At 40.9% G+C, this 26,812-nt stretch overlaps 1 protein-coding gene across 1 annotated transcript in view; it reads left to right on the forward strand.

Annotated features, from left to right (window-relative positions):
* The window catches only part of adgra1b (adhesion G protein-coupled receptor A1b), a gene marked incomplete at both ends in the record, with an annotated part of 147,302 nt that overhangs the window by 18,123 nt on the left and 102,367 nt on the right, over positions 1-26,812 (forward strand). Inside the window, 5 exons of the mRNA XM_083898137.1 lie at positions 10,923-10,994; positions 13,896-13,967; positions 14,161-14,232; positions 14,687-14,850; positions 22,875-23,088. Of these exons, the coding sequence (XP_083754263.1) occupies positions 10,923-10,994; positions 13,896-13,967; positions 14,161-14,232; positions 14,687-14,850; positions 22,875-23,088 (594 nt within the window). The remainder of the gene's footprint in view (positions 1-10,922; positions 10,995-13,895; positions 13,968-14,160; positions 14,233-14,686; positions 14,851-22,874; positions 23,089-26,812) is intronic.

Here is a 26,812-nt window from a genome sequence, read left to right on the forward strand (position 1 = left end):
TGGTGCCTGATAAATAAATACTGTCACTCCTGTCAGCATGTTTCTGACACTTGGAGAGATCAGCACATGTACTTAAAAGAGCAACCTCATTACAGAGAAAAATTTAATTTCTCCCATTATGAACAATTTAATTTTGCACCATTTAATTAAAGTGCACAGATATACTACTTGCAGATCAATGTTTCTCTGAAAAATTACATACGGGTTAAATGGTTTTGCCTATAAACATCATTTTGGACCATTATAATTACAATCTTTACATTTTCATCATCATTAGATACAATATTTTTTTTATTTGTCTTTCAACTTAATTTCAACCCTTTGTGGCAGCAGCTTATGCAAGTTAAATTGGACAAATGACACACCATGAAATGAACTGACTTTAGAGGTGACATTAGGAAAACTTTTTAATCATTTAAATCCTTATATTTGGGACTCTGGAGGCCCTAGCAGTCGCCAAAGTGTGAAAAAAGATGACTCGCTCGTTTTTGTGGTCCTCCTCAGTCTAAGTACAGGGGATAAAATGTGATGTTGACTTCCGCACTCATTGGGACGTCACAATGAGCTAAATTCCAGGAATTGTTGTCTCACGGAGCTCTGCTTTGTCCGTAAAACACGCGAGAGTGCTGGTATCCAAAAACCGGAAGTCCACGAAAAGTTCCATATTTTTTTCTATCTTTTTTTAAGGTGGACCTTTAAGGTGGACTTAAAGAGATACTACTAAACCGAGCGTTCTGAACAGCGCTGTTTTGGCAGGGTGATTGAACTGCTGTGGTGCTTCATCCTTATGGTATTTTTGACCAAAGCATGTCACAGACATGTTCATTAGGACACCAGGGAACTAGTTTAACTTGCAGAAATAGGGTATAATATGACCCCTTTAAAAGAACATAGTTGTAAACACTCACTTTTTTTAACATTATAAATGTCTCTCATCTTATTCCATGAGGGAAACCCTTGAAATAATTCAAATGAATACACCAGTCACACTGACACTAACATCTACAGTCAGGAGGGAGCCAGCGTGTACAGAAAAAAACTTCCCAAAAGAAATAACATTTTGTGTGAGGCACCAGTGCTAACCACTGCTCCTCTGTATAAATAAGTAAGTATGGTATAATGCAGTCGTATATCTATTTAAATTTACATTCCACTTCAGCATGTGCACCACAGTCATAAAGATCAGTTTGCTTTTGCAGTTGTCGTCTGCATTTTCCAGGTTTTCCTTTTTCTCATGAAGAAGTATGTTTTTATTTTACGTTCTCTTTACCAAGGAGAAGACGTGAAGGAAATTAAAGCATTGCAATATGAATGGTTTTGTTCCTTTCCTGGGTCACAGTTGAGGTGAAACATGTAAGCACCATGGGTGTAACTCAGTTTGGAGAACCAGGTTTGGAGAGAGACAGAGGAGACATTACTGACTCTTTCACTGTCTCATCTCTGCTTCACCTCTCGGAGGTTGTGAACCACAAATCATCCTCTACAATTAGACATAAGCATGTATGAGTGCTGGAAGCTCATTCATAATAAAAAAGCATTTCCAACATTCATTTGCGACTTAGGGGTAATGGTTTTTGTTTGTCTTTTTCTGTGTTGTGCAATACTTTGATTAAGGTCTTGGATCAAATGCAGCACATTTTGCTTTGTTCTGATAGGAATATCCGCCGAGAACACTACTTCCAAAATAGAATGCAGTAGTTCAGCTGATAACAAAGAAAATGTTTTTCACAGTTCTGGTGGTCTTAGTTTTGGTCTCTGTCGGCTGTAAAATTGCTTTAGGTGTTTTCATGTTACAGTTTTAATGTGGAGTGTAGGCTGAAATGGAGGTGTCTTTGTATAAATGACAGAAGTGAAAATCACAGCAAACACTCCGTAAGCACTGCTCATCAACCCACCAGGAATAGATTGCTTTCCAGCCGTGTTTGAGAAGTGCGTAATCATCACCTCGACTGGGTTCAGAGTGTAGCCACGTCTAAGTGGCTTAGACTCGCATCTTTCCTTTCCTGAAATCCTGTCAGATTTGAAATATATTGTGTGTGTGTGTATACATATATATATATATATATATATATATATATATATATATATATATAAAAATACACACTAAAAATAACTTAAGTTTTTATGGAAAATGTTACTGCCGTCACGTTGATGAGTGTTGACTGTTTGAAATAGGCTTTTTGTTTCTGTGCTGTATCTTGCCAAGGAGGTTGAATAATTAATTTATGCCCACAGGTTATGCATACTGTATAATGCTAACACAGAAAGAGGAAAGTCCATTGGTGTTTGATTTTTCTGGCACTGGTAGCAACACTGCTGTCACAATGCCTGTCAAAACATATTTAGTTCCATTCCAGTTGCTGGTTATCAGTCTGAGTAAGTGTACGCTGTAATTCAGAGTGTGTGGCCGGCCCGTTCCCTCAAGCATTTGCAAACCGACCCATGAATATTTAATAAGTGAATAAATGGTTACAATAAACACTTTCACATTAGTATTAGGGCTTGTGCCAAAGTATACTTAGTCAAGTTAATGCCAAAGGCTGATGGTGTTTTCACAGGCTGAATAAGAGAAGCAAAGTAAGCAATTTGCTGCGTCTAATATACAGTAATACAACTGTGACAAAAAAAAAGTATTTACCTCTGTTTTAAAGGGGACATATTATGCAAAATCAACTTTTTAATCAATTAAATCCTTTTTTGGGGGTCCTATCAGTCGGCAAGTTGTGAAAAAAGATGACTCGCTCATGTTTTTGTGACTTCCGCACTCATTGGGACGTCAAAATGCGCTAATTTCCTGGAATTATTGTCTCGCGGAGCTCCGCTTTGTCCGTAAACCGCGCAAGAGTGCTGGCGAGGGCAACGGTATCTGAAAACCGAAATTCTGCAAAAAGTTCTATTCTTGGGTCCACAGTGCAGCACAGAGTCCTACACAAACTTCCAGCCTCAGAGGATTTATCTGTCCAGTGGATACATGTTATATATGACGGTAATGTGCCCGCTAGAGCCTGCAAATGATCACTTTTCCAAATGCTAACTGCTGTTAGCTCCCAGTAGCCTCTGCGGCTGATGTCATTTCCGGTCCATTTGTTTCGTTTTACTTTTTTTAAGGTGGACCTGCTAAACAGAGCGTCCAGAACAGGGCTGTTTTGGCAGGGTGATTGAACTGCTGTGGTGCTTCATCCTTATGGTATTTAAGCATGTTCATTAGGACACCAGGGTTAACTTGGAGAAATAGAGTATATGTCCCCTTTAACATCAAGACTGACTTCATGTAAAAAATATATATTTTCTTTACTTCATGACCATTTCACAACCATACCAGTGTATTTACTGTTATGACGGTAAAAAATCTTTAATCTGATGGAAGCATTGTAACCCAAAACCCACTCCTCCTACTAAAACGGTGGTTATCAAACTGCAGAGGTGATGGCAGGCACATATTGGTCATGCTATTGTGACCATGATGTGACCACTGTTTTTTTTTGTTTTTTTGCAATATCACCACTTAGTTTCAAACCACTGATCATTTTCATGGGCCACACGGTTGGTGTCGTGGTTAGCACTCTTGCCTTTTGCAGCAAGAATAACAACAGCCTTTCTTTTCACGCCGTGTTTCTCTGGTTTCCTCACACAGTGTAGGTGAGAATGGATGCTTGTTTGTCTCTATGTGGTCCTGTGATGGACTGGCAATCTGTCCAGGGTGTACCTGTGTCAGCTGGGATTGGCACCGGCGACCCCCCCTGTGAGCTGCGACCATCATGTGGAGGATAAAAGGGGTAGAAGATGGATGAATTGATTATTTTAATGGAGTTCTGGAACCCGAAAAGCATCACCATCTGGATGATTTGGATGCTATTCTGCATCGTCTGAGCGAGCAGCCTTTTGTTGTTGAGTTTACTTACTTTATTTCTTTTATGAAACTGACTGAAATGTGGACCAAACAAATGATAATTTTCCCACAAATAAGATGCTCGAACCATGAAATGACTTAATTCTAAGATTAAACGATTCAAGGGAATTCAACTGTTGTTAAAAATTGACTGCGTTTCTGTCATCTAATCAAATTCATAATATGCTTTCCATTGTAGTATCATATTTATTCATATGCATGTGCGCGTGTGTTGGGGTTGTCTTGTTAGCTGCAAACAAGGTGCCTTTGTGTGTGGACGCTGAGGAACACAAACATGCCACTGAAAAATATGACACAAGTTATACTAATGAATGTATGTCATCTTCTCATTTCATTAAGTGCGCGTGCGATGGAATATATCATGCAGCATCACTTTCCATTTGGATGAGTGCCGGAGTGGCTGCAATGAGCCACACTTTTATTTGCTTGTGTACTTCATGAAGAATTTGACCTTTTTGTGAAACTGATGGTATTTTGATAATTACATTACATTACACTCCTGAGATCCATTATTGATATTGCGAGTGATTAAATACTGTCTGTTATTAAAGTAAAGAACTGGTTGCTCGTGTAGAGGCTAGTCAGTGTGTGTGTGTCCATGAATGTATACTCACAGTGAGCATATGTGTGTGCACACCTTTGGTGTCAGTGAGACCATATGATGTGGTTAATTGCCAAGATTCACAGGAAGAATCTGCCCATTAGTGTCACACAGTGAACAGGCTGATATCCTTGGGGTCACATGGCTTGGGAGAAATTGAGCTTGCTAAGATATACAGCGCAGTTTAAATTAATTGGAAGGCAGTTCAGTAGCTTTTCAAACATTAACCACAAACGGTGGAGTTTATGCCGAGTGTTGCTCCTGCTCTTCAAACATCCAGAGCCGGGGAGCAGAAAATGGTTATTGTTTAAACATTTGTCTCATTTGAGCTGCTCCAGCTGTATCTACAGTGGCAAATCTCAATACATTTATCATTCGGTTTTTTTATGTATGCATGCATGCATGCTTGCATGTGTTCTCAAATTGTCCAGGAGTTTACCTCACCTGGACACAGAACTAAATCTTTATTTTGTACAGTCTATGATCAGGTTCGACAATGAGATTATATTTCCCCAATTTTCTGATTTGCTGCTTTGCTTTGAGCTGCTATTGCAAATTTGGTTCTTTAAAGGGACACTATGTAGTAATTATGGGTTTATATAACCCAATATATATCACCCATGTGATGTATAATAGTTTTTGTTTCATTTTCGTAGTGTTTCAAAAAGTCATGTAAAATAACACGGTCGCGGGCCGTGGTTGCATAGCCACTGTTAGCAGCGAGACGCCATGTTTCTACCGGAGCCTGTAAGGACGCGAGAGAACAAATCAAGGGTCTCTTTACTTGTAGCGGAAGTCCCGCCTCCTCTCTCTCTGCTTCGTCTGCTACGGCCGCGGTAGCTCGCCCTCTCCCTCGCCTTACGAACCTCATCTGCTGACACGGAGAAAGACGACGAGGACGACATTTGACCGCCTGCGGATACCGTAGAGCTCAGGGAAGGGAGGGGGTGAGCAGAGCAGCAGGTCTTTGTTGTAAAATTTCAGCCTCTCCTCTAGATGGCACTATAAACTACTTACTTCACCTTTAACGCATGTAAAAAATAAAGGTCTCAGTGAGAAAAATGGTAAATGTAATTTATTTGGAAAACCAACAAATTAAAAACTATATGACCATCTTATTTATGTATAAGATAGATGTAGTCTCTGGTTTGGGAAAAGAAGCCAATGCCAATTTGAAAGGCCATCAGGGGGCAACAAAAGTCTGTTTGTATGTAAAAATTCTCACTTAAGCCTTGTTCATACTCGCGTGTGTGATGTTGCGCGGGGCTCCGCAGAAGGCGAGCGTCCTATGTGCACCCACGGAGGCGTTCATACTCACCATGTTGTTCGTTGCAGTATTCGCCGCAACGACAGAGGGCCCATTACCAAAAAAATTCAACTTGTGCTGCCGGAAAAACGTCCGCTGCCTAGCAACAGTAGTAAACAACTTTCCGCATATCCGCTTACAATGGTCTCAAAATTACTGTCCGTCTATCTCTGTTTCACGTATTGGGACAAACATCCCGTAATCCACCAGAATCATCGGCAGTGATTTCCCCCCTGGGTCACCACTCTTTCTATGGGCTCGTCTTTTGCCCTTCACAAAGCGATCCCCCTCTTTTTCTTTCACGTCCTACGGCAAAAACCATCGTCTTTTTGTAACGTTGTAACGATCTCCTTCCGGGAATATAAGGTCATGTGACTGTCTCGGTGCTCTCGGACAGAAGAGTCATACAAATGTGTGTACAAGCGGACCTGCTCGGCCAGCCTTCCATTGAAAATGAAGAGTTGGCTCGCACCTTAGCCAACAAAGTAACAACCTTTTGGAGCTCGCGTGCACATCGCGACACAGGATATGACGTCATTGTTGGCGTGCGCCCGGCACACTACGGCGAGTAAGAACAAGGCTTTAGGCTCATTTGACATAGAATGGGTGAACATGTGATTGACGAGTGCAATAGATGCATGGTTGGACGCATAGGGGTTTTTAAAAAAAGCACCCGGCCAACAAAATCAAGCTGGAGGCTTCGAAACAGCTGTTCTCAAAACAATAGATGACTTCACCGTATGTTGCCTTGTGGCGCGATACATGCATCATATTTTAAACTTGGTTTTACTTGCAGAAAGAATCACCACAGCTTTATTGGCCTTATTAACAGACTTGGAGTACAGGCTTTTTTGTGGAAAAACATAAATCTGTCTGAACGTACAGTATGTTTGACTGGTGAGCTTCCCAGAGGTACTGACCTGAACAGAATAAACAGTTAAGATAATGAATGGGTGGAAATAAACCTCAGTAAGTGTTGTGTTAATGGGTGTGTGGATTTTGACTATAATGACTGAGGAGAAATTGGATCCCAAGGCCAGACCAAAAATGAACCTCTGAATGAAGTAAGAGCATGTACAGCTGAGGCCATAGAAATAGAAGCAGCGACCTTGTTTCAATGTCTTTGCTACTTCTTCCTTAAATGGGATCCTGAGCCACATAAGAGCTGGATCGCAATGCAAATGAGCAGAAGATGTTGCAGATGAAGCCAGACAGTTATTCACATTAAAGGATGCAGAAAACACTTTCCTCTGATTGTTGAAACTTTTTGGCACTCATTCTGATGCATTATTTAGCAAACCGCACCCGTCTGGTTTCCGCAGCAGTTGAACACACAGCACGTCTTTATTTATGCCATTTATTTGCAGATACTTTGGTTCACATGGGATAAAAGATTGTTGCGTTACCTACCATGGCATTGTTAGAAAAGGATACCTCACACCGTAAACTACTATAACAAATATTGAAATTGCAAATCACATCATTGCATTTGAAGCAGATGTGGACATAAATGAACCTTTTTTTGTAAACTCAAAAATACAATTCAGTTTTAATATTCCAGTACAGATGTTCTGTTCGGAAACCCCTTTTAAATGTGAGATGTGTATAAAAGTGTCTGTCTCTACGTGTACAGTAGCACATACATGCTCTATGCAGACACCTTGATCAGTGACCTCTGCTCCTTGTGAGTCCATGAGGTTGGGAAGATTTTGAACATTCAGCAAATTCAAAGACAGCAGAGCAGTGAGCTGTAAGATGCTTGCAGGATAAAACGAGGAGCTGCAGGCACAGCGGTTAACCTTTTCGCCGCTACTCTCCGCCCGCTCTTTTGTAGCAGTTTGCACATGATCAAAGACGGCTTAGGATGAGAGCAGGGACAAGAGCTCACCGCGAGCTGAACTGACTTGACCGACGGGTTAGGAAGGCAACGCCGGTGCTCTTCTTACAGTTTGTGACATGCGTCTGTGTAATGATGAATCCCGGAGACCCTGTCAAGAATGTTATATGTATCATGTATGAAGAACATTGTCAGCTGTTCTTGTACCACTATATTGCTGTAAAACTGTTTAGTGCTGGGCAGCACACTACCGGTCAAAAGTTTAGGGTCACCTATACAATTTGTTTGTGTTTTCCATAAAAAGTCACTTTAATTCATCAAAAGAGTTGAAAATGAATAAAAAATATAATCAAGACATTGTCAGTCCTAACATAATTGCACAAGGGTTTTCAAATCATCCTATAGCCTTTCAACGCCATTAGCAAACACAATGTACCATTAGAACACTGGAGAGATGGTTGCTGGAAATGGGCCTTTATACACCTATGTACATTATCCATTAAAAACCTGACGTTTGCAGTGTATTTCTGATTAATTTAATGTTATATTCATTGAAAAAAGTGCTTTTCCTTCAAAAATAAGGAGTGTGAGCCAAAACTTTTGACCGGTAGTGTAGGACTATAATAACTGTGTTTTTCAAAATTGCTCGGCTCAGATTGTGCACAGGCTCGGGTGGGGCTGTTCTTTTTGGGCCTGATTTAAACTCTAATTATTTTTAAGGTGGTGGAGTGGAAATTGCTCATTGCTGCAATTACTACCACAGTTACTTATTCAGCTAAGCACTTAGCATGTGTGGTGCAGCACTCAAAAGGGCCCCCCCTCTTAAACTGTGTTTTGTTGCACCACATTCCGTTTTTTCATTTGCTGGTCTTGCAGTATACCAAACATTCATATCATAAAAAAAAGGAAAAAAAAATTCCAGTTATCAGTATGAAACCGCCCAGCACTAGTACTGCACACAATATCACCAATGCCTTGTTTTGTTGTGGTTAACATAGCTGTACAAAATGTAAGCCAATGTTGGCTATATGACGGTAACATTAGTTTCCTTGGATTTGGTTAGTCTGGGTAAAAGCTTTGAAGCGTGCCCCTGAAAAATTTCCATTTGCAGAGTCAGTTAGCCTTTAGACTTGGCGCTCTACCCCAAGGGACACACTGCACCGACATGTGAACATGCAAAAGAGAGGGCTTGGGCTAAGTGCTAGGGGCAAGGGGTGAAATTGGATTGAACCTTATTATTTGTCATGCCAGGTTGAACACTCATGTTGCCTGTCTCTGATTCTCATTCTGCCACTTTACTCAGTTGGAGCTAACGGATGAGCTAACAGGTTTGTTTGTTTGTTACTTTGTCATCTACGGTGTCGACCTCAGTATAGATACACACACACAACACTTTTCAGGTGCTGCAACCAAAATATAATTTTTATAATCAATTAATCTGTTGATGAAAAATGTTGATCAGTGTTTCTCAGACCTGGAAATGATGATGTTCTCAAACGTCTTGTTTCGTCCACAAACCAAAAATTCACATTGTAGAAGAAAACAAGCAGAAAACGTATTTTAAACATTTAACAAAACACTCAAACTTATTAATCGATCATCAAAGCTGTGTTCCAGAGGACGGTTTAGCTTGCTTTTTTGCTCAGTTTGTGCAGCAAAATAAAACAAGATATCACTGTCAGACCATGCTGCACTCACAGTGTCCTCTGTTGGACCACATGGTATTACTTAAGATGGTCTAATGCGCTTCTGGGCTGTATATTTGTTATTATGTAGCTTTTTATGGTGTTTATTTCAATCCCCCATACTCCCCACGTTTGATGAGATGGCTGAATTTTGGATAAAAAGTGACAGTCTGCTGAGAGTCTCAGCTGGATGCGCTGGCGTTTATGTCAAAGCAAGCATATAAACCTGTTTAAATAGCAGATCTAATTTGGTGGTGATGTCTTCTAAAACAAATCGGGGAAAGAAGCAAAGCAAAGAAAGAAAGAGAAATATGCATGCCAGACAGATGCCAGCTATAAATGGGTCAGGGTTATGTGTGGGGTTGTCCTAATGGTGCACACGAAGTGTGTTTTAACCATGTACCAAACGATTAAATACAAGACACAGATCGTTAACTCTGGATGGGAGTCATTTTTCTGCTGCTAATTGTGGGTCCTCTCCTGTATGTGTAACTAATGCCGTGACGCTGAGCAAATTAACATCACTTACTGTAAAGCAGCTACAGCTGAGGCTTTTCATACAATTCATGCTTATAGCACTCGTGATGCAGACATTCATGCTTCTAGTCTCAAGATGAAGAAGTGTGCATTAGCGTTGGGCTCTTGTACTTAAAACGTTCTTCCGGTACTGAATGTAATACTGTGACTTGTTTATCCACTGCTGTGATTGGGTTCTGAATAACATTTTGCAGCCAAACTGTCCCACATGCCAAATAATAATAATAATAAAAAAAGTCTTACATTTCTTTATTTTCACCTTGGGACTATTGTTTGAGTGTAAGGAAAGTCCCTATTGCTCTCATTTTATCTTTCTAGGCTGGCCCCAATTCAACTGTCAAGTAAAATAGTTTGGTTGCAGTTGGACTCCATTGTTGCTCACATTTGTTTAAAATACAAGGGAAAAAAAAGCACTGCGCCTCTCTTCTGATTCTCATCACACTGGACACAGAGTACAGAGTTAGAGGAAACCAGGGACACAATTTCAGGAAGCTTTCTTAGGCCTGTGGAGAAAACCAAAATAGAGATTTTTTTTTTTTTTCGAGATCCATTTTTAGTAAGCATCAGAGGTTTTGGGGTAGGCGGTGGGGGCGGACAAGGAGTGCCTGGCTGAAAACCTCAACATGTGTCTTTGCCTCTTGAGTGGATGTGGTCTGGGTCTTGGCCGTATGCAGGACATATTTTGTGGTGTCCAGCTATAGCAGGTGCAAGGTTACTCACTGGCTCCACCATTGTTCTATCAAAATAATGTATTTTACAAAGGTAACCTTCTCTTATTTTTCATTTCATTTTATTATCTTCATTCATGTTGCTTAACAGAGGAGTCTTCCACTTATTCCCAGCAGATGTAAATCCACATTCTGTGTGCTGCATGTTTCTCAGTGAGCAATATAAACATCCTCACGATAGATAGATAGATAGATAGATAGATAGATAGATAGATAGATAGATAGATAGATAGATAGATAGATAGATAGATAGATAGATAGATATCACGGACTTAACTGTCATGTCTGACTCAATCCTTCTCTGTCTCTCTTCTCCAGGGATCTGAAGAATAATTTGATAAGCACAGTGGAGCCTGGGGCCTTCCGTGGTCTGCTGACTCTGAGGAGACTGTGAGTATGATGAAGCCTTGTAATAGCCTTCTCTCGGGGGTCAAGTTCTCTGGCTTCCGAGAGGACGAGAGTGAGTGTCTTAACTGGAGAGTGAAGAGAGGACAGAAATGTTTAACTGAGGCAAATATGCTGAAACCACGATTTCGGGCGTCTCTGAACTTTCCTCATCCAGACAGAATAACCGAGGTCCCATTTCAAGAAGCACCTTCCATCACATTAATAGAGCCAGACAAGTAGGAGCTAGACACTTTCAATTCCATTGTGATTTGGGAAGAATTCATGTTTTGCTAGAAGGGACGGTGGGGTTTGAGGGAGGGCATTTGTCTTTGACTTTCTCCACACACAATTCAGAGCACAGAACCACTGATCCTCTGCTGGGACTATAGATGCAGTTTTATCTTCTTGTTTTTCTACACTTTTTACAATTCATGCTGAAAAAGCTTTATACACTATTTTATATTTTTTACTAATAGCATTAGAGGGTTATTATTAAGTGTTGTACAATGTTTTAAATGGGCCAGTGTGTAGCATTATTGGCAGAATTTGAATATATGTTAAGGGTAAGACGTTACAGTATGGTGTTGCAGTATTATATTACTTTTTTTCTGTAAATTTGTGTCATTCATGTCTAGGAATGTGAATCACTTTCGGTATCGGTTTGATCCTGGTCAAAATCACTGGATCGAAATAACATCGTAAACTCCAATCTGACACGATCCAAAAATCCTATATATCGCATGCTTTACTATCAACAGGCTGTAATAATTTAAATAAAAATCAAAAAAATATTTTTGCTGAGTCTTGTTTGGGCTGTTTATTTCTTCCTTTTAGGAGACAGTTTTATAGTTCATACACGCTCTTAAATGACTGTATCAGACTAATATCACTTCAGATGGTGGTATAGGACACAAAAAGTGGTATTGTCCCACCCCTAGTTATGTCACATCGGCTAGTCGAGTTAAATGGTAGAAAGAAATAATTAGTAAAGATACTTGTGCCGTCCTTATATGAAGCAATTTGATCACCGACGTGTTGATGCATGGCCTTCCTTCACTTTTGAGTGAAAACATGTCAGCAATATTAACTCATTAACACATTTAATAAAGTGGTTAATTTCGCTAAACTCACCCTAAGTACCTATTTTTGGAAACATGTTAAAAACTGTTTTTTTCTTTGAGTTCAAAGGATTGTACTGTGAAACCACTTCAGGAGATTAGTGAGCTAAGTCGAGGGACTTTCATTGTCACAAACATAACCTCTTCTCGACCTGATTATGTTCAGTGTTTGAGATTAAATTGCCCCTAAACAGCAATGTCATTTTAATGATTCTTTTCTTGGTCATAGTCTCTGTTGTTTAGATTCCTAAATGATGACCCTGAACAAAGTCTACTAATAAAGCCAAGAGCAGAGCTCAACCTCCATTAGTGTCAGGTGATATTAATGTAGTGTCTCAAGTGAAGCAACATGACAGCTGTGGCTTAACATCAAACCAGTCAGTGTGTATTTTGTAATTTAAAGGGGACATATTATGCAAAATCAACTCTTTAATCATGTTAATACTTATATGTGGGGCTCTGGAGGTCCTATCAGTCGGCAAAGTGTGAAAAAAGATGACTCACTCATGTTTTTGTGGTCCTCCTCAGTCTAAGTAGGTAAAACCTGAAATCTTTGTCTCGCTGAGCTCCGCTTTGTCCGTAAAACACGCGAGAGTGCTGGCGAGGGCAACAGTATCCGAAAACCGGTAGTCTGAAAAGTCCGCAAAAAGTTATATTCTTGGCTCCACAGTGCAGCACAGAGTCCTACACAAACTTGCAGCCTCAGAGGATTTATCTGTCCAGTGGATACATGTTATATATGACGGCAATGTGCCTGCTGGAGCCTGCAAATGATCACTTTTCAAAATGCTAACTGCTGTTAGCTCCCAGTAGCCTTTGTTGCTGATGTCATTTCCTGTCCCTTAAGTTTCGTTTTTACTTTTTTTTTTTAAGGTGGACCGAAAGAGATACTACTAAACAGAGAGTTCTGAACAGGGCTGTTTTGGCAGAGTGATTGAACTGCTGTGGTGTTACAACATTCAGTCTTACCAGCAGATGTCACTAACTTTTTCACACAGGACCTTTAATGGATAATGCACAAAGTTGGTCTTACAAAAGCCCTTGAAGGCACAAGTCTGTGCCTTCATAAGAAAAGTATGATGTTTATTTCCACTTTTAGTTTCAAGTAGAGTCTTCCTTATGAGTAATATTCTCAATGATTCACTCATCCAGACGTTCTACATATAGGCCTCAGAGTGAGTGACATGATGGTAGCCTGATAGTTAGTGGGATCTGGGCTGGCAGTCATGCAAGTGGTGAGTTAGCCAAGCTGGTTTAGGGCACGTGTGCACCAAGCTTGGGGAGCAGCAGAGTGCTAATTTAAGTGCTCCCCAACTGGTGATTACTCGAGTGCTCTGCTTATTTTCCCACAGCTGCTCCAGCAAAGCAGCTCTTTAATTACAGAGTGCGAGGGCATGGAGCCACGGACACGACAGCACTCAGCCGCTGGTACACAGAAGCCCACTGCTTTTCCATGTGCTTGTGTACAGTGTGTGTGAGTGTGTGGGGGGGGGGGGGGGTTTGTGTAATGGTTATGTGAGGAGTGCAAGGTTACAGCAGGTCGGGAGGCATATTCCAGGATGTTGAATAGATGAATGAACATGGCAGTGGCTTACTGACACAGCTTTTATAGCTTTTCAAGTCTCCTCTGTTTTAGAAATGTAGAGGAGCATGAAAACAGACAAGAACATTTCCTTATTTTTGCAGATAATTCCTCTTTTATTCCGTCTCTCGCTTACTACACTATCAGTAGAATTACTTATTTCTACATGAACCACTCATTGTTCTTCTTTTTTTATCCTCACAGGGACCTGTCCAACAACAGGATTGGCTGTCTCTCCCCTGAAATGTTCCTTGATCTGGGCAGCCTCTCAAAGTTGTGAGTAATCCCTTTTTTCTTTCTTTTTTTTAGAAAACATGAACTGCACTGCGTTATGTTTAATCTGTTCTTAAAAGAGAATGTGGTCTATGAAATGGTGACGCAAACATCAAGCACAGATATGGTTTTTATTGAGGAGTGGCCTGTGTCTGAATGAATGTCTTTGTGTGTGTTTTCATTTTCCCACAAACAGGAATTTATCCGGGAACATCTTCTCCACCTTGACTCTGGGACTTTTCACACACCTCGTGGCTCTAAGAGTGCTGTAAGACAAACATAGTAAACACATGCATATATACTGTAGATCTGTAGATGGTGAAGATTGTATTGGGACAGCAGCCTCCATCCTGGCAGAAACAGAGGAAAGGTATAGAGGTGTATCCGCTCTATACCTAATAGTCAAAAACATATCAGCTTATTATATCAGGAAAAACACTAACTAATGCCACTAACGGTGACTGTTGTACGTAGGCAGGCCAGTGAGTCAGCATGCAACTGGCACAGAACAGGACATTGATTAAATCTATTAAGTGCACCTGTGTTTTACCTGTTGTGATGTGTCAAAAATGTCTGCTGTGACAAACCCCCCCCCCCCCCCCCCCCCGCACACTCAATTAACTGAGCTGCTTAACAAATTAAATCAATGAATGGTGGTGTAAATCCAGAGACAGGAACATGAACATACAGTATGTAACTGTCTGCCGCTTTTCTCACAAAAGGCACTTCCACACTGAGACTTTGTTCTGTGACTGTCAGCTGAAGTGGCTGCTCCACTGGGCCCGAAGCAACTCGGTGAGGATTGGGAACGAGACGGCGTGCGTGTTCCCCACCCACCTCCATGGCCTGGAGTTTCGTAACCTACGTGAGCAGCAACTCCGATGCGGTGAGGACTTTGTGACGACAGTGTGAGGTTAACGTACCGTAGATGGTGCTACTTATTGGTTCTGAAAGAGATGAAGTTTTGATTTCCATAAATAGTTTTGTGACCTGAAATCTCAAGTTACTCAATTCTGATTAAGCTCAGCTCTGATCAGCTCTCTCTGTGTTTTTTCAGTGTTAGTGTTTTGATCTTGTCTCTTGCGGCCTCTCTGTGACATTCCCGTGCTATGCACAGGAGGTGATTTGTTTTATGTCAAAATTGACGGAGTCAAAAGCAACATTAGAGCGGCAGTAACGCCAGATGGCTGCAAACACAAAATGATTCAGGAGGGAATTCTACTGCTCAAAAACCTGGTTATTCAGCAGTTTGATGGTATAAATGCTTCTTTCCCCTGTGCCATCACTGTATACATACAAAGCTCAATTAGGCAGGTCTGATAGTATTGCTTCACAGAGCCCATTTTCAGATGTAGGATGCAGAATATAAATAATGCATCAGTGTATCTGTTCAAGAAGACCAAGCAGAGGCAGAATGATAACATCAACAGAAGTTATGCAATGCAGCTTTACATTAAAAAACAAAAAAACTACATTTCGTTTTACACCACCTCTCTCATACTCCGGTCTAGATCTCTAAATGGTGCATTTTGCATCTTTCTCTCTGAGGCCTTCATTTGATTTACCCACTGTTTTGTGAGTGACAGAAGGCCTGGCCTACTGAAGCTTAGTAAAACTGGCTGATGCTGAAATGATTAGAAAATAAATAGACTTTAGCCCCTGGTCTCTAATCCTTTTGTGCTTGGGCAGGCTGTACAATGATGTATTGGCTTCCTGACATCCAGTGTTTGTGCAGTGTTTCCTCTACATTTTTCAGTCTTATATCTCGGTAGCTCGGAGACGGAATGAGTGGTTGTCGTTGTTGCAGTTTTTGGTAAAGTTAAAACACCGAAAACAGCCACAAAAGTTGTGGCATAGGTCCTGAACGCTTTGTTGAAGGTACAGCTTTGGGCGGTCTTAACTTCTGCATGGATTGATTGGTTTGACTTTGACAGTGTTTTATATAATTACCCACCAAAAACCTTCTAATACGATACTTGTCCATATTATTCAATAACACTCCTACCTACTTAGACTTAGTTATGTCACTGAATTGAATGTATAATGTGTTTTATGATAGCCTCCCCACAGTCCCTAAATAATGCTCGATATAATTAGCTATTCATTTAATGAATTGATTCCACCTGGCAAAGATAATGCCTGAGTGCTGTCATAATGCATGAGTTAAATAACAGCATAGCTAATAGAGGCAGTAACTTACAAGCTACAATGCAAGATAGTAATGACCGGATCATTACGAAAAACTGTGGTGGGACAAATCGAACATTCGGGCATCCCAGTCGTGGTCACAAACTGTGTGGAATGTTGGAGTTTTAATGTGAGGAGATTTTATGAGCTGTTGTGGGGATTGGTCACCTTAAATACACTGAAGCACAAAAATGAAGGGGCTTGGTTTGCTGCTCGAGGATTTTAGGAATGGTGAGTGGAATAAAACTGGACGATTGCTCCGACGAATCAAAAATGTAGCGTTCGGCCCTGATGGTTCCTGAGCCATCTGAAAATGCTACCACCGAACAGCACCTTATTTGAGGCAAAATACCCCAACAAAAAAACAAAACACATGGTACTTCCAAATCCTGGTTCCTGCTGTGGAAACCTAGTCACTCATAACAGTCTGAACACCTGTTTTGAAGCTTCCACAATCGCGGATGTGTCATCCGGATGTTCAGAAGTATCACTTACAGCAAGGCTCCTGTTGAATGGTACCAGCTGTCAATGACACTGATGTTCACTCGTATATGCTATGATTTATTGCCTGTTTTTCTTTAAATGGTAAAAAATACATCATGGTCCATTGGAAAAGACCTAAAAAACTAGTGATTGAGACTTTCAGAAATAAGTGAGAAAAAGTGAGAAATAGGGTCAGTTTCTCATGGACTTCCTTTCAAATGGACGTCTTGTTGCAACTCTTGGTACTTGGTACTTCAGGAAACTTACCTTAAGTATCATGTGTCCCATGATATTTTTTAAAAACCACACAAGATGCATATTTTAAACCATCTACCTCCAGAAAATCTGAGTGTATTTTTAATTGGTTTTTTTTAGGATCATTGAGGAAACAAAAGAAACTTGGACATTTTGGTTCAGTTGGTTTATCAAGAGAGACATTTTTTCTAATCTCTGACAAAGAGAAATCTATAAAGGAAATCTGTACACTTTAAAAAGTACCTGTGGAGAGTTCTCATTAGAAAGAAACAGTTTAATTTCAGTAACATCCCATTTTCAAGTGGTTGGTACAATGAACATGATTAAGTAGATCCACACTGATAATAGGTTTCTCTCTCTCTACTGTTATTTCTCCACCTGCTGTGAACTGTTTGACAAAGCGAGTGTAAAAAATTGCCAGCTTGAAACCCACAGACAGAATTTGTCTCTTAATGTAGTGTTTTGTGTGACCATTGCCCTATTACTGTATATACCAGTATGTATTACTGTAGTTGGTAATTCAAACCACCAAATAAGACATGGAAATATGCATGGAAAATAAGCTTTGCTCTCCACTGTTCCCCAGTCTGCTGTCAAAGTACTTTCAGCAACACTTGTTTAGGATTATTTATCTTTATGGTGTAGCTCAGTGCCAGTGGGTGAAGACTATGTCAGGTTGATAACGTTCTTCAGTCACAATATCGCAAAGGTTCAGCGTCTTCTATCCATACAAACCTTTTAAACCACAGTTGACTTGTTTCTTCACTTTTCAAGAGAGAAAAAATGTCTTCAATCATGTGATATTTATCGATATATACCGATTTGAAAATGTTTTGCTGTGCTAACTTTCCAGGTCATGTTGTACAGGCCTAACTGGGCTATTGCAAGGTGTGGAAATGTCTGAATATACAGCGAACAGTTGGTGGAAAAGATCAGGTTTGCTCGGCAAAAACTATCCCTTTAATTATAGTTTTGGAAAGTTTTCACACCACACTAATATAAAAACTGGAGACCATGGTTTGTTGATCTTACCTACAGCAGAGGAGCAGAAGGGAAAAGACAGAGCAAACAATATAGAAAAAAAGATACAAAGAACGCATTGTTAAAGAGTGATTATGTTGTTACTCATAATCTATTTTGTACGTATTGTAGGCAGAACAAAATGACCGTTTTTATTGCTAAGATTCTGTTAGCTACAGTAATGGGAAATCCCAAAGTCAGGATGTAAACAGGCCGTCTCCCTCTGCGTCCTTCCCTGTCCCCTTTGCATTGCTGTATCTCCATGCTCTGTGCTGCAGTCCATAAGGGAATTGCATTTCATATGTGATAGAATCATCCCTCTCCTCTCCTCACATCTGGTCCACATAGGGGATATTGCTCTAGAATGAGAAAATCATTGGTTAGGGGTGGACTCTGCCGGCTTGTTGGTGCGTGTTGTGCATGTGTGACATTATACGAAGATGCCCTCCGTGTTGGGGGTGAAAAATGTGTCCCAGTCTGAAGCCTGTACATGTTTACTACCCTGCAGGTTATGTGTTTAAATACCAGTCCAGAAACCTCTGGCAAGGGTTTCTTTGTTAGAAGAAGTGTGCGACTTTTATTCACACTGAGAAAACTAAAGGAACTCCCGTTAAAATTCTGTGTTGTCCATAGACAAAGATGGCAGGATGTGACATGCTCCTTTCAGCTCTTAAAGTAACCATTATAGGATTACAGTGATAAGGCAAATGCCATGTTTGGATCTGCCTGAATTTCCATAGCACACCTTCATCTCACCCTAGGTACCCTATTTATTCAAGCAGTTTTCACTTATGGCCCCTTTCCACAAGTCTTCACTGCACAGCTGCATGAAACTGCAGTGACTTAGATTTAAATGCGACACGCACAGTGTTTGCTGTGTAACTGGGTCATTAGCATCAGTTAATCAGACGACACTGTGACCAATCAGTGGCCGGCGGTCTGGCGATGTCATGCATAGTTACTACTCCTCGCTCGCTTGGAACCTTGCCAGAGCAGGTATCAAAAGAAGTACCTGGTACCAGGTACTATGCTAGTGGAAACGCAACTTAGGCGAGTCGAGCTGGTGGAAACGCGTCATTCGATACAGCGATGGTGCTCTTGCAGCTACAGTATATGTTTACATCTCATTTGATAGTTGTTGTAGTGACTTTGTATGATTTAATTGCATTCTCTTGTCAAGGCTTTGTGAATGGAATAGTGCCGAGAACCTGGCGGTAGAGTCTTTCCTTAAAAAATAATGGGATAGGATAAAACAAAGAAGTGGATATTCTTAGGGATGCACGATAGTGTCACCACAATATTGGTATTGGCACATAATTGGCTTTTAAATGTATTATCAGATGTCAGCAAAATAAACTATGACTAATGCTGCTACCTCCTTGACTTCTATGCTGGTGCCCTCTACAACTGTTATATTTTTTTTACGTTTATTAATTTTTCTCAATGAAGAAAATGTACATCTACATCTGCTGCTACCTAAGATAATAAAAATACTATGTTAATTTCACTACAGAAGAAAGTAAATGAACTCTGCAGTTGGGCGCAGGGTAAAATGTGTATATATCTTGGTATCAGAAAAAAGTCCAATATTTTGCATCCCTCGATATTCCTCCACATACCACTGAAAATATCAATATTTTTCCTTTGATATTTCCCCCCATTGTTTTTAATATGATGCATCATGGAAGATGCATCTGTTTCTCTTCCTCTAGCATTTCCAGTGTGACGGGTAGCAGATGTCTGCACCATACAGCCCAGCAATGAGCCCCCTGTCCCTCCACTGCTGCAGGTCAGGTACCGCCTGCAAATGAGCGGGTTCGGAGGGTTGCGTGCAGCTTCCTGCTATCATCTGCTAGATTCCTGTGTCGAGGTTAGGCCAGGTATCTGTTTAACTCATCTGCCGTGGTTCTTAAACAAGGCTGCGATGAGAGTGTGGAGCTCACATGGCATATGATATGCTGCAGGACATGTCTCTTGTTTCTATAGCTGTTTTTAATTGCATGATGACACAACAGTGCAACTGCACATTAAGATCATCATGTCATTAAATTCAAGTGTAGTTCAAGTGAGTCTTTCAGCTGTTAGTGTGCCTCTAATAATTCCATGGTATAAAAATATTACCCAATATGACTCAATGTTGTCTGTCATGTTACGCTGTGAAGTTCAGTCACACACACGTCTTTTAAGCAGTTGCTTTGAGGGAAGAATAATTAAGCAACTCTAGAGAAACATACAAGAGTCAGTCCAAGAGTGACACTGTCTTCTTATTTTATATTCAAATTTTTGTCAAGTTTAACCTTTAGCCTATAGCACAGATTTGCCCAAGAAACAGGCTTCAATAAAATTGTGACAGCTCATCAACCACAAGCAGAGCATGTGACCGTATGTGAACAATTACATACGTTTACAATTACACTTTACAATTAGATTACATCCCGAATAAGTGCCTTGTTGATGCATAGCAGTTGATCAATTAAGTTTGTATTGTCTCTCTGAGGGCATGCCATTCAGTTTTTCCCCCGTTAAAAAATTGAACTTGTTTTTGTAAGGTTTTATTTCATTCATTCATTCATTCATTGATATATATATATATATATATATATATATATATATATATATATATATATATATATATATATATATATATATATATATATTTGATTACCTGCTGTGAACCTGTGGAAGCTACACAAACCACAGGCTCCCATTATGCATTGTTCTCTCATGAATAAATCCAAGTAAAGTCATATTGAGAGTGTGATGGCTTTTCATGTCATGATGTCATTTTTTTTACCTGTTTTTGTGTATTTAATATTTATTAGTTTGCACATTATTTTTTATTGACAATACTGTATCAGTGCATACATAAAATGTAGGTTGGCGAGACAGACCATTGGTGTTGTTATTTAACAGTTATATCAGATTTGGGTAAAAAGTGTAAATTCAAATGTGTTGGATTATGTGTTTCAGGTAAAAGATGTTAGTTGACTGAATTAATTCTAAGGGTATAGTTGTGGTATTCAACATACATTAGGCTTTATATAAAAAACAAAACAAATCTGTTATGTTGGAGCGTATCGTAACTGCAGACTGAGGCTAATGAACTGTATCGTTTTTCAGTCTCCATCGCTCTTTCTTTCTTCTAATCGCACACAAACACAGCGTTACGTGATAGGTTGATTCCTATCAGGACACAAGCATTGACCTCCATTCATTTGGCCAGCCTAAACAAATTCAACAATTCCAATCTTAGCCTTAAATGGATCCATTTCCTCAGAAATTAGTCTCATTAGGACCAGGTTTTTCACCCACTAACTTCCTCTTTCCTCTCGCTGTGTCCGCTGGCCGAAGCCAAGTAACCACACTCTGATCCTTTGGCTCAAAGCGCTGTTTCAGTATCAGCGTTAGCCAAGTCATTGGCCCCCATGCTGCTTCATATGTGAGTCACCGGCAGCAGATAACAAGGCTTCAGCTACTGTTGCTGAAACTACAGTCTGAACGGGATCAGCTGTAGTAATTACATAGATATGTCATCAACAGATTTTTGATGTTAGCCTGGAAAGCATGGTTCTTTTGATTATGCACCTACAATCATATATTACTTGTGTAGGAAATTGAGGTCAAAGCCTTGTTAAAAGCTGCAATTACGTACTGTTTTACTGCGTTTTGCCAGAAATACTCTTGCTCCCCCCCCCCCCCCCTCCTGCTTGGTGGATATGGTGCCACATGCTGCCACATCACCTGTCATGGATCTTTCGATTTTATTATTTTCTTTTGCAAAAAACAAAACAAAAAAAACAATTCATGAGGCAATAAAAGGTCTTTATGACCCATGAATCAAATTGCCTGTCAGTCGGCAGCAGCATCCACTATTGATTGGAAAACAAGTGCTTGCTTTTGCTGCTCCTTGGAGCACATCCAAGGAAATGGCCGGCCTTGTATGAACGAACTTGCTCCTACAGTGAGTTTACATTGTAAACACCAGCTTGAGTAAAAACTAAAAAAAAAAAATCCATTCGTTCGTCATGATTTGAGAAACTGATTTACAAACTCACATTTAGAAGCCTTTGCGATATAGTGTCGTGACAGTTTTTGCTGCCAGAATTTCATCGACATCACCTGCAGTCAGTGACTTATTGGACGATACCAGCTGTCAGTCACAGTGGTGTTCACTTATACTTGCACGTGCTGTGCTTTGTCATCTGTCTTCCTCTAAATGGGAACATACTTTACAAAATTGACATTATGTGCTATTGAAGAAGATTGAGACCATTGACTGCTGAGGAAATTGTTTACTGACATTATACATCAGGTGAGAAATGGGCTCGTTTTTCCATAAACTTACCATTCAAACTGAGTTATTTTTGCAACCAGTGGAGTTGACCCTGGTGGCTAACTGCTATGTTGGTCCCACTTAATGGGCTTCACTTTTCAACCCTGAAGGCTATGCCCATTTTTATATACAGTTTATAATTCTGCCACTGGTCCAGACACTCTCCTCTGGCTTCTCCAGTTATCGTTGCTGTTGGCATATTTTCTGGTAAAGTCCTTGAAGACTCGGGCAGCTGCGAGGTAAGTAATCCTATCACTGGTGTTGCACTAGGCTTACATTGTAAGGAGTCAAGGAGAGTCCAGGGGAGTGCTTAAGGCTGTTCTCCTTTATCAGCTGCTGTTCATCTCAATCAGCAACAGCAACAACATGTGAAAATGATGAAGGGTTGGGGGGGTGGGGGGTCGACCTTGACAGACTGTACTGTATGTCTTTGCGTGTGGACGATGTTTTGTGACATTTGCGGACATGCAATGCCTCGTTTTGTAATTTCCCAGCACCACAGGGAAAATCATTCAGAAAACCCACCATTTCAGTATTTTCTTTTTCACTCAAGGATGGAAGAATGACTTCCTGCCTCAGGAATTTGGTGTGGGATAAGCTGAACCTTCCCTTATCGTCTCCTTAATTTCCAGATGGACCTCTGGAGATGCCCCTCTTCCAACTCATCCCCTCTCAGAGGCAGCTGGTTTTTCGTGGTGACCGGCTCCCCCTGCAGTGCGCCGTCTCCTTCCTGGACCCGTCCCTGGAGTTGCGGTGGCGTCACAACGGCCATGTTGTGACCACGCAGGAAGACCAGGGCGTCTTTGTGGAGGAAACCCTGCTGCATGACTGCTGCCTCCTAACCAGGTACATGCAGGAGTGGACAGAAGGGTGGTGGGTGTGGGGGGGGGGCAAGGACACCGATACACACAGGATGTTTGTACGCCTAATCATAATACACAAGCAAATGCAAAGAGGCATGAACACAGGTACAAACACAGAATACACACTCACACGTGTCCAGTCATTCAGCACAGACGTGTTCACCAGGGTCACAGACACAGATGTGACACACACACACACACACACACACACACACACACACACACACACACACACACACACACACACACACACACACACACACACACACACACACACACACACACACATACACAGAGACGCTCTGAGACACTGTCTCTGTCCCCCCGCTCACCTGTGGAAGCCGTGGTTTACCTTTTGTCACTGGTGCCCTTGATAAGGATCTGAAAGGACAGGGCAGAATTGGCTTGGCAGCGTGCCAACACCTCGGAGCAATCTGCAGCTCATCTCGGGAGGTTGGCCGCACAGCCTCTCCCTCGGTGACAATGTAGCGCTGGGCTGATCACATACTAAGAGGAACAGATGCTGAATCATAATTGTGGTGATAAAGTAGAGCGGCAACATAGGCTTTTCCCCACATTTTTTGATAGAAGACTTTGCTGCAAGCTTTCATCCTCCTGTCTTTGTTTTTTTTGGTGGCCTGTGGTGCGTATGGTTGTTTGTGTACTTGTTTGAATGTGTGTGTGTGTGTGTGTGTGTGTGCGTGCTAGGTGGTAAATGCATTCGTCATAATGCAACAGGCAGCAGGGCTCAGTTGCAGGAGCACATGGCTGTGGATTAGTTCAACTGCTGCCTGTTCTGACTCGGCCTCTCTAACATAAATATTGATAGAGTGCTGACAGAAATATGTTTGTCTGTGTCAACAAGGCCATGACGCCTCTTGCTGTGTGGTTTATTTGGCAACAAGAAAGCCTGCTACATTTCCGCTTCATATCTGGGAAGGTACAGCATTCCCCTGACTGCAAACGCCACTAACAGTCAATACTATTTCTATTCATTAGGTCCCAGCTCACTGTTTGACATTCTCTGTGATCCTCCTGCTGAATGCACCGCCTTGAATAATTGGATTACAGGGTAGAAAGAGATCCTTCAGTCGTATCTCAGCAGCGATGCGTCTTGGCACAGTTTACTTTTGTTGAAGTGTTTATCAAAATGGGTCAATACCCGTTGATGGCACTCACTTTTCATAACCTAGCAACGACTATCAACTCTGAAATGCTAAATGTCAGCACAATTCTGAGACACTTAATGTCAAGAATTTTGACACTGCAACTTCCATCTATCCATTAGTACTGTATGTATAGGGAACAGTGATGTTATATCGAAAAGGGTCTTCCCCAAACTGTTGCTACAAGTGTGGACTTGTAGTATTGTCCAAAACAACCTCGCCTCCAACTAAAACATTACTATGGGTCGGTTTGACCAATCCCTGAGTACGACCCATAGGTAAGTTTTTAGATTAGTTTTTAGAATACGAGCCATAGGTAAGGTTTTAGATTAGTTTTAAAACTATGACCCATAGGTAAATTTTAGGTTAGTTGTTAGAATACTACCCAAAAGTATGTTTTTTTGGTTAGTTTTTAGAATACGACGTATAGGTAAGTTTTAGGTTAGTTTTTAGAATACGACCCATAGGTAAGTTTTAGGTTAGTTTTTTAGAATACGACCCATACGTAAGTTTTAGGTTAGTTTTTAGAATACGACCCATAGGTAAGTTTTAGGTTAGTTTTTTAGAATACGACCCATAGGTAAGTTTTTAGGCTTGTTTCAAGAATACTACCCATACGTAAGTTTACGATTAGTTTTTAGAATACTACCCATAGGTACGTTTTTGGATTAGTTTTTAGAATACCATAGGTAACCATATATTGTACCAATATTTTTCAACACTTTCAAAGTGTTCGTGAGGTTAGCGTTATGGCAAAAAAAAAGTGTTAGTATACAAGTACAGTATATAACGATACTTAATAAACACACTGCCTGTAATTTAAAGCTATATATGTTAATATTTTGATATACTACTTCTGTGCATTTTGCCTATATTTTAAAAAATCAACCCTGCGACTCAGTGTAATGTGAGGAGAGTCAAACCAAGAGGCTTATCAGTTAATCATAGTTTCCCCTCAGTTTGCTATAGAGCTCTGGAACCTCTCTTATCTGTGTCGGTTTTCTGGTTTGCTGCTTTACTGCTCCGACTCACTCTGGCCACTTTAATCAGCGTCGTTTTGGGAAAGTGTTACACCTCCTATAGGGCGACCGGGTCCGTGTTTGACAGCCAGATAGTCCTCAGAGATTTTTGTGAAAACAATCGGAGAACATAAAGACGGGAACTGTCACGATAATTTATGTGGAACAGATTAATAAAAAAAAAGACCCATTTTATCAGGTAATTAAAGTACATGCCGTCTGCTCAGCATAAAAATACATTAGTTTAGGTTTAAATAGCAATTTAAGTGCTTTCATACAGTTTGGTGTGTTGGACCAAATCTGTGGCTTTGCAGCACAACTTTCAACACTGATTCCCAGTAAATACCAAGCCCAGTGATGTGCAAAAGTTGTGAGAAGGGCACTGGCTTCATACCTCGAAGCTCCTCAGAGAGGAGAGGGCTCCGAATGGTCCATTGTTCAGTGCCAGTGTAAGGAGAACTCCTTATACAACTGACCCGGTGTTTGCTGTGCCTTGTGATTATTGACTTCCGCCGCCTCCTGTTCCACATTGCTGCTTCTCCAGTCCTGTCATCACAAATGCTGCTGCTCCCCACCCCCCCACCCCCCTTTCTGCTCAGCAATGATTCTTTCCCATGTTTTGATTCCACTTTTTCAGCTCAGCGTCCCAATAGAACATGACGGATTTCTCATTGCTCCTATTCTGATGAGGGCCCCTGGCTGCAGTTGCCTCGCTGCTCTCTCTCTTGTGTATACAAATAATGCAATTTTCTCCCCCAAGTGTAACAGTTTGGGTCATGTTGGTCTTGGCACCAGAAATGGCTGCCTGCTGTATAGACAACCTGAAAGGTGCAGACATCATTTCCATAGCTGATGAGTGTATAGCAGAGCTTGGTCCAACAAAAACAATGTGCTGTGCTTGGGCTGAATTTCACCCTTTGCCTTGTGCTGTATCTTAAATTACAGTGCTGAGAGACGGGTCCTGGGACTTAACTCATCCAGCTCTTATTTAGTGAGAAAAATAAAATTACATGGAGCAAAATGGTAACTAATGTTCTGGCCTTTGACATGCCAGACATTGTGAACGCTCATCTACTCGCAGTGGACAATGTAATAGTCATTTCGGTCGATGGCTGATGTGATTCACCTTGGATAAATGTCCTTTGTCTTACACAGCTTCTGCCTGCGTGTCCTACCAGAGAGGGCAAAAAAAGGAACACACAGGATTTAGCATGTGGCTTAAGGTCCTCATTTGGATTGGTCGCACATTTTTGCAGCAGTGTAGGGTAGAGATGCCAACGCCACAATGAAATGGCCTCTTTGAAGGTGAACCCAAGCTGTTTTGCACCTTTCTGTCCACCGCAATATTGTGATGCTCTTTATCCTGCATCTTTCTGTGTCAGGCAAATGGCCAGAGAAGACATTCACATCATTATAAGGCATTTTGCTTGTTCAAACGGGCATTAAATTCTGAAATATATTTATTCTTTAGTTTCTTTGTACTTATGTATCCCCCCCCCCCCCCTCCTGATTTAATATTGTA

The sequence above is a fragment of the Microchirus variegatus genome (assembly GCF_963457635.1).
Source record: "Microchirus variegatus genome assembly, chromosome: 11".
Lineage (NCBI taxonomy): Eukaryota > Metazoa > Chordata > Actinopteri > Pleuronectiformes > Soleidae > Microchirus > Microchirus variegatus.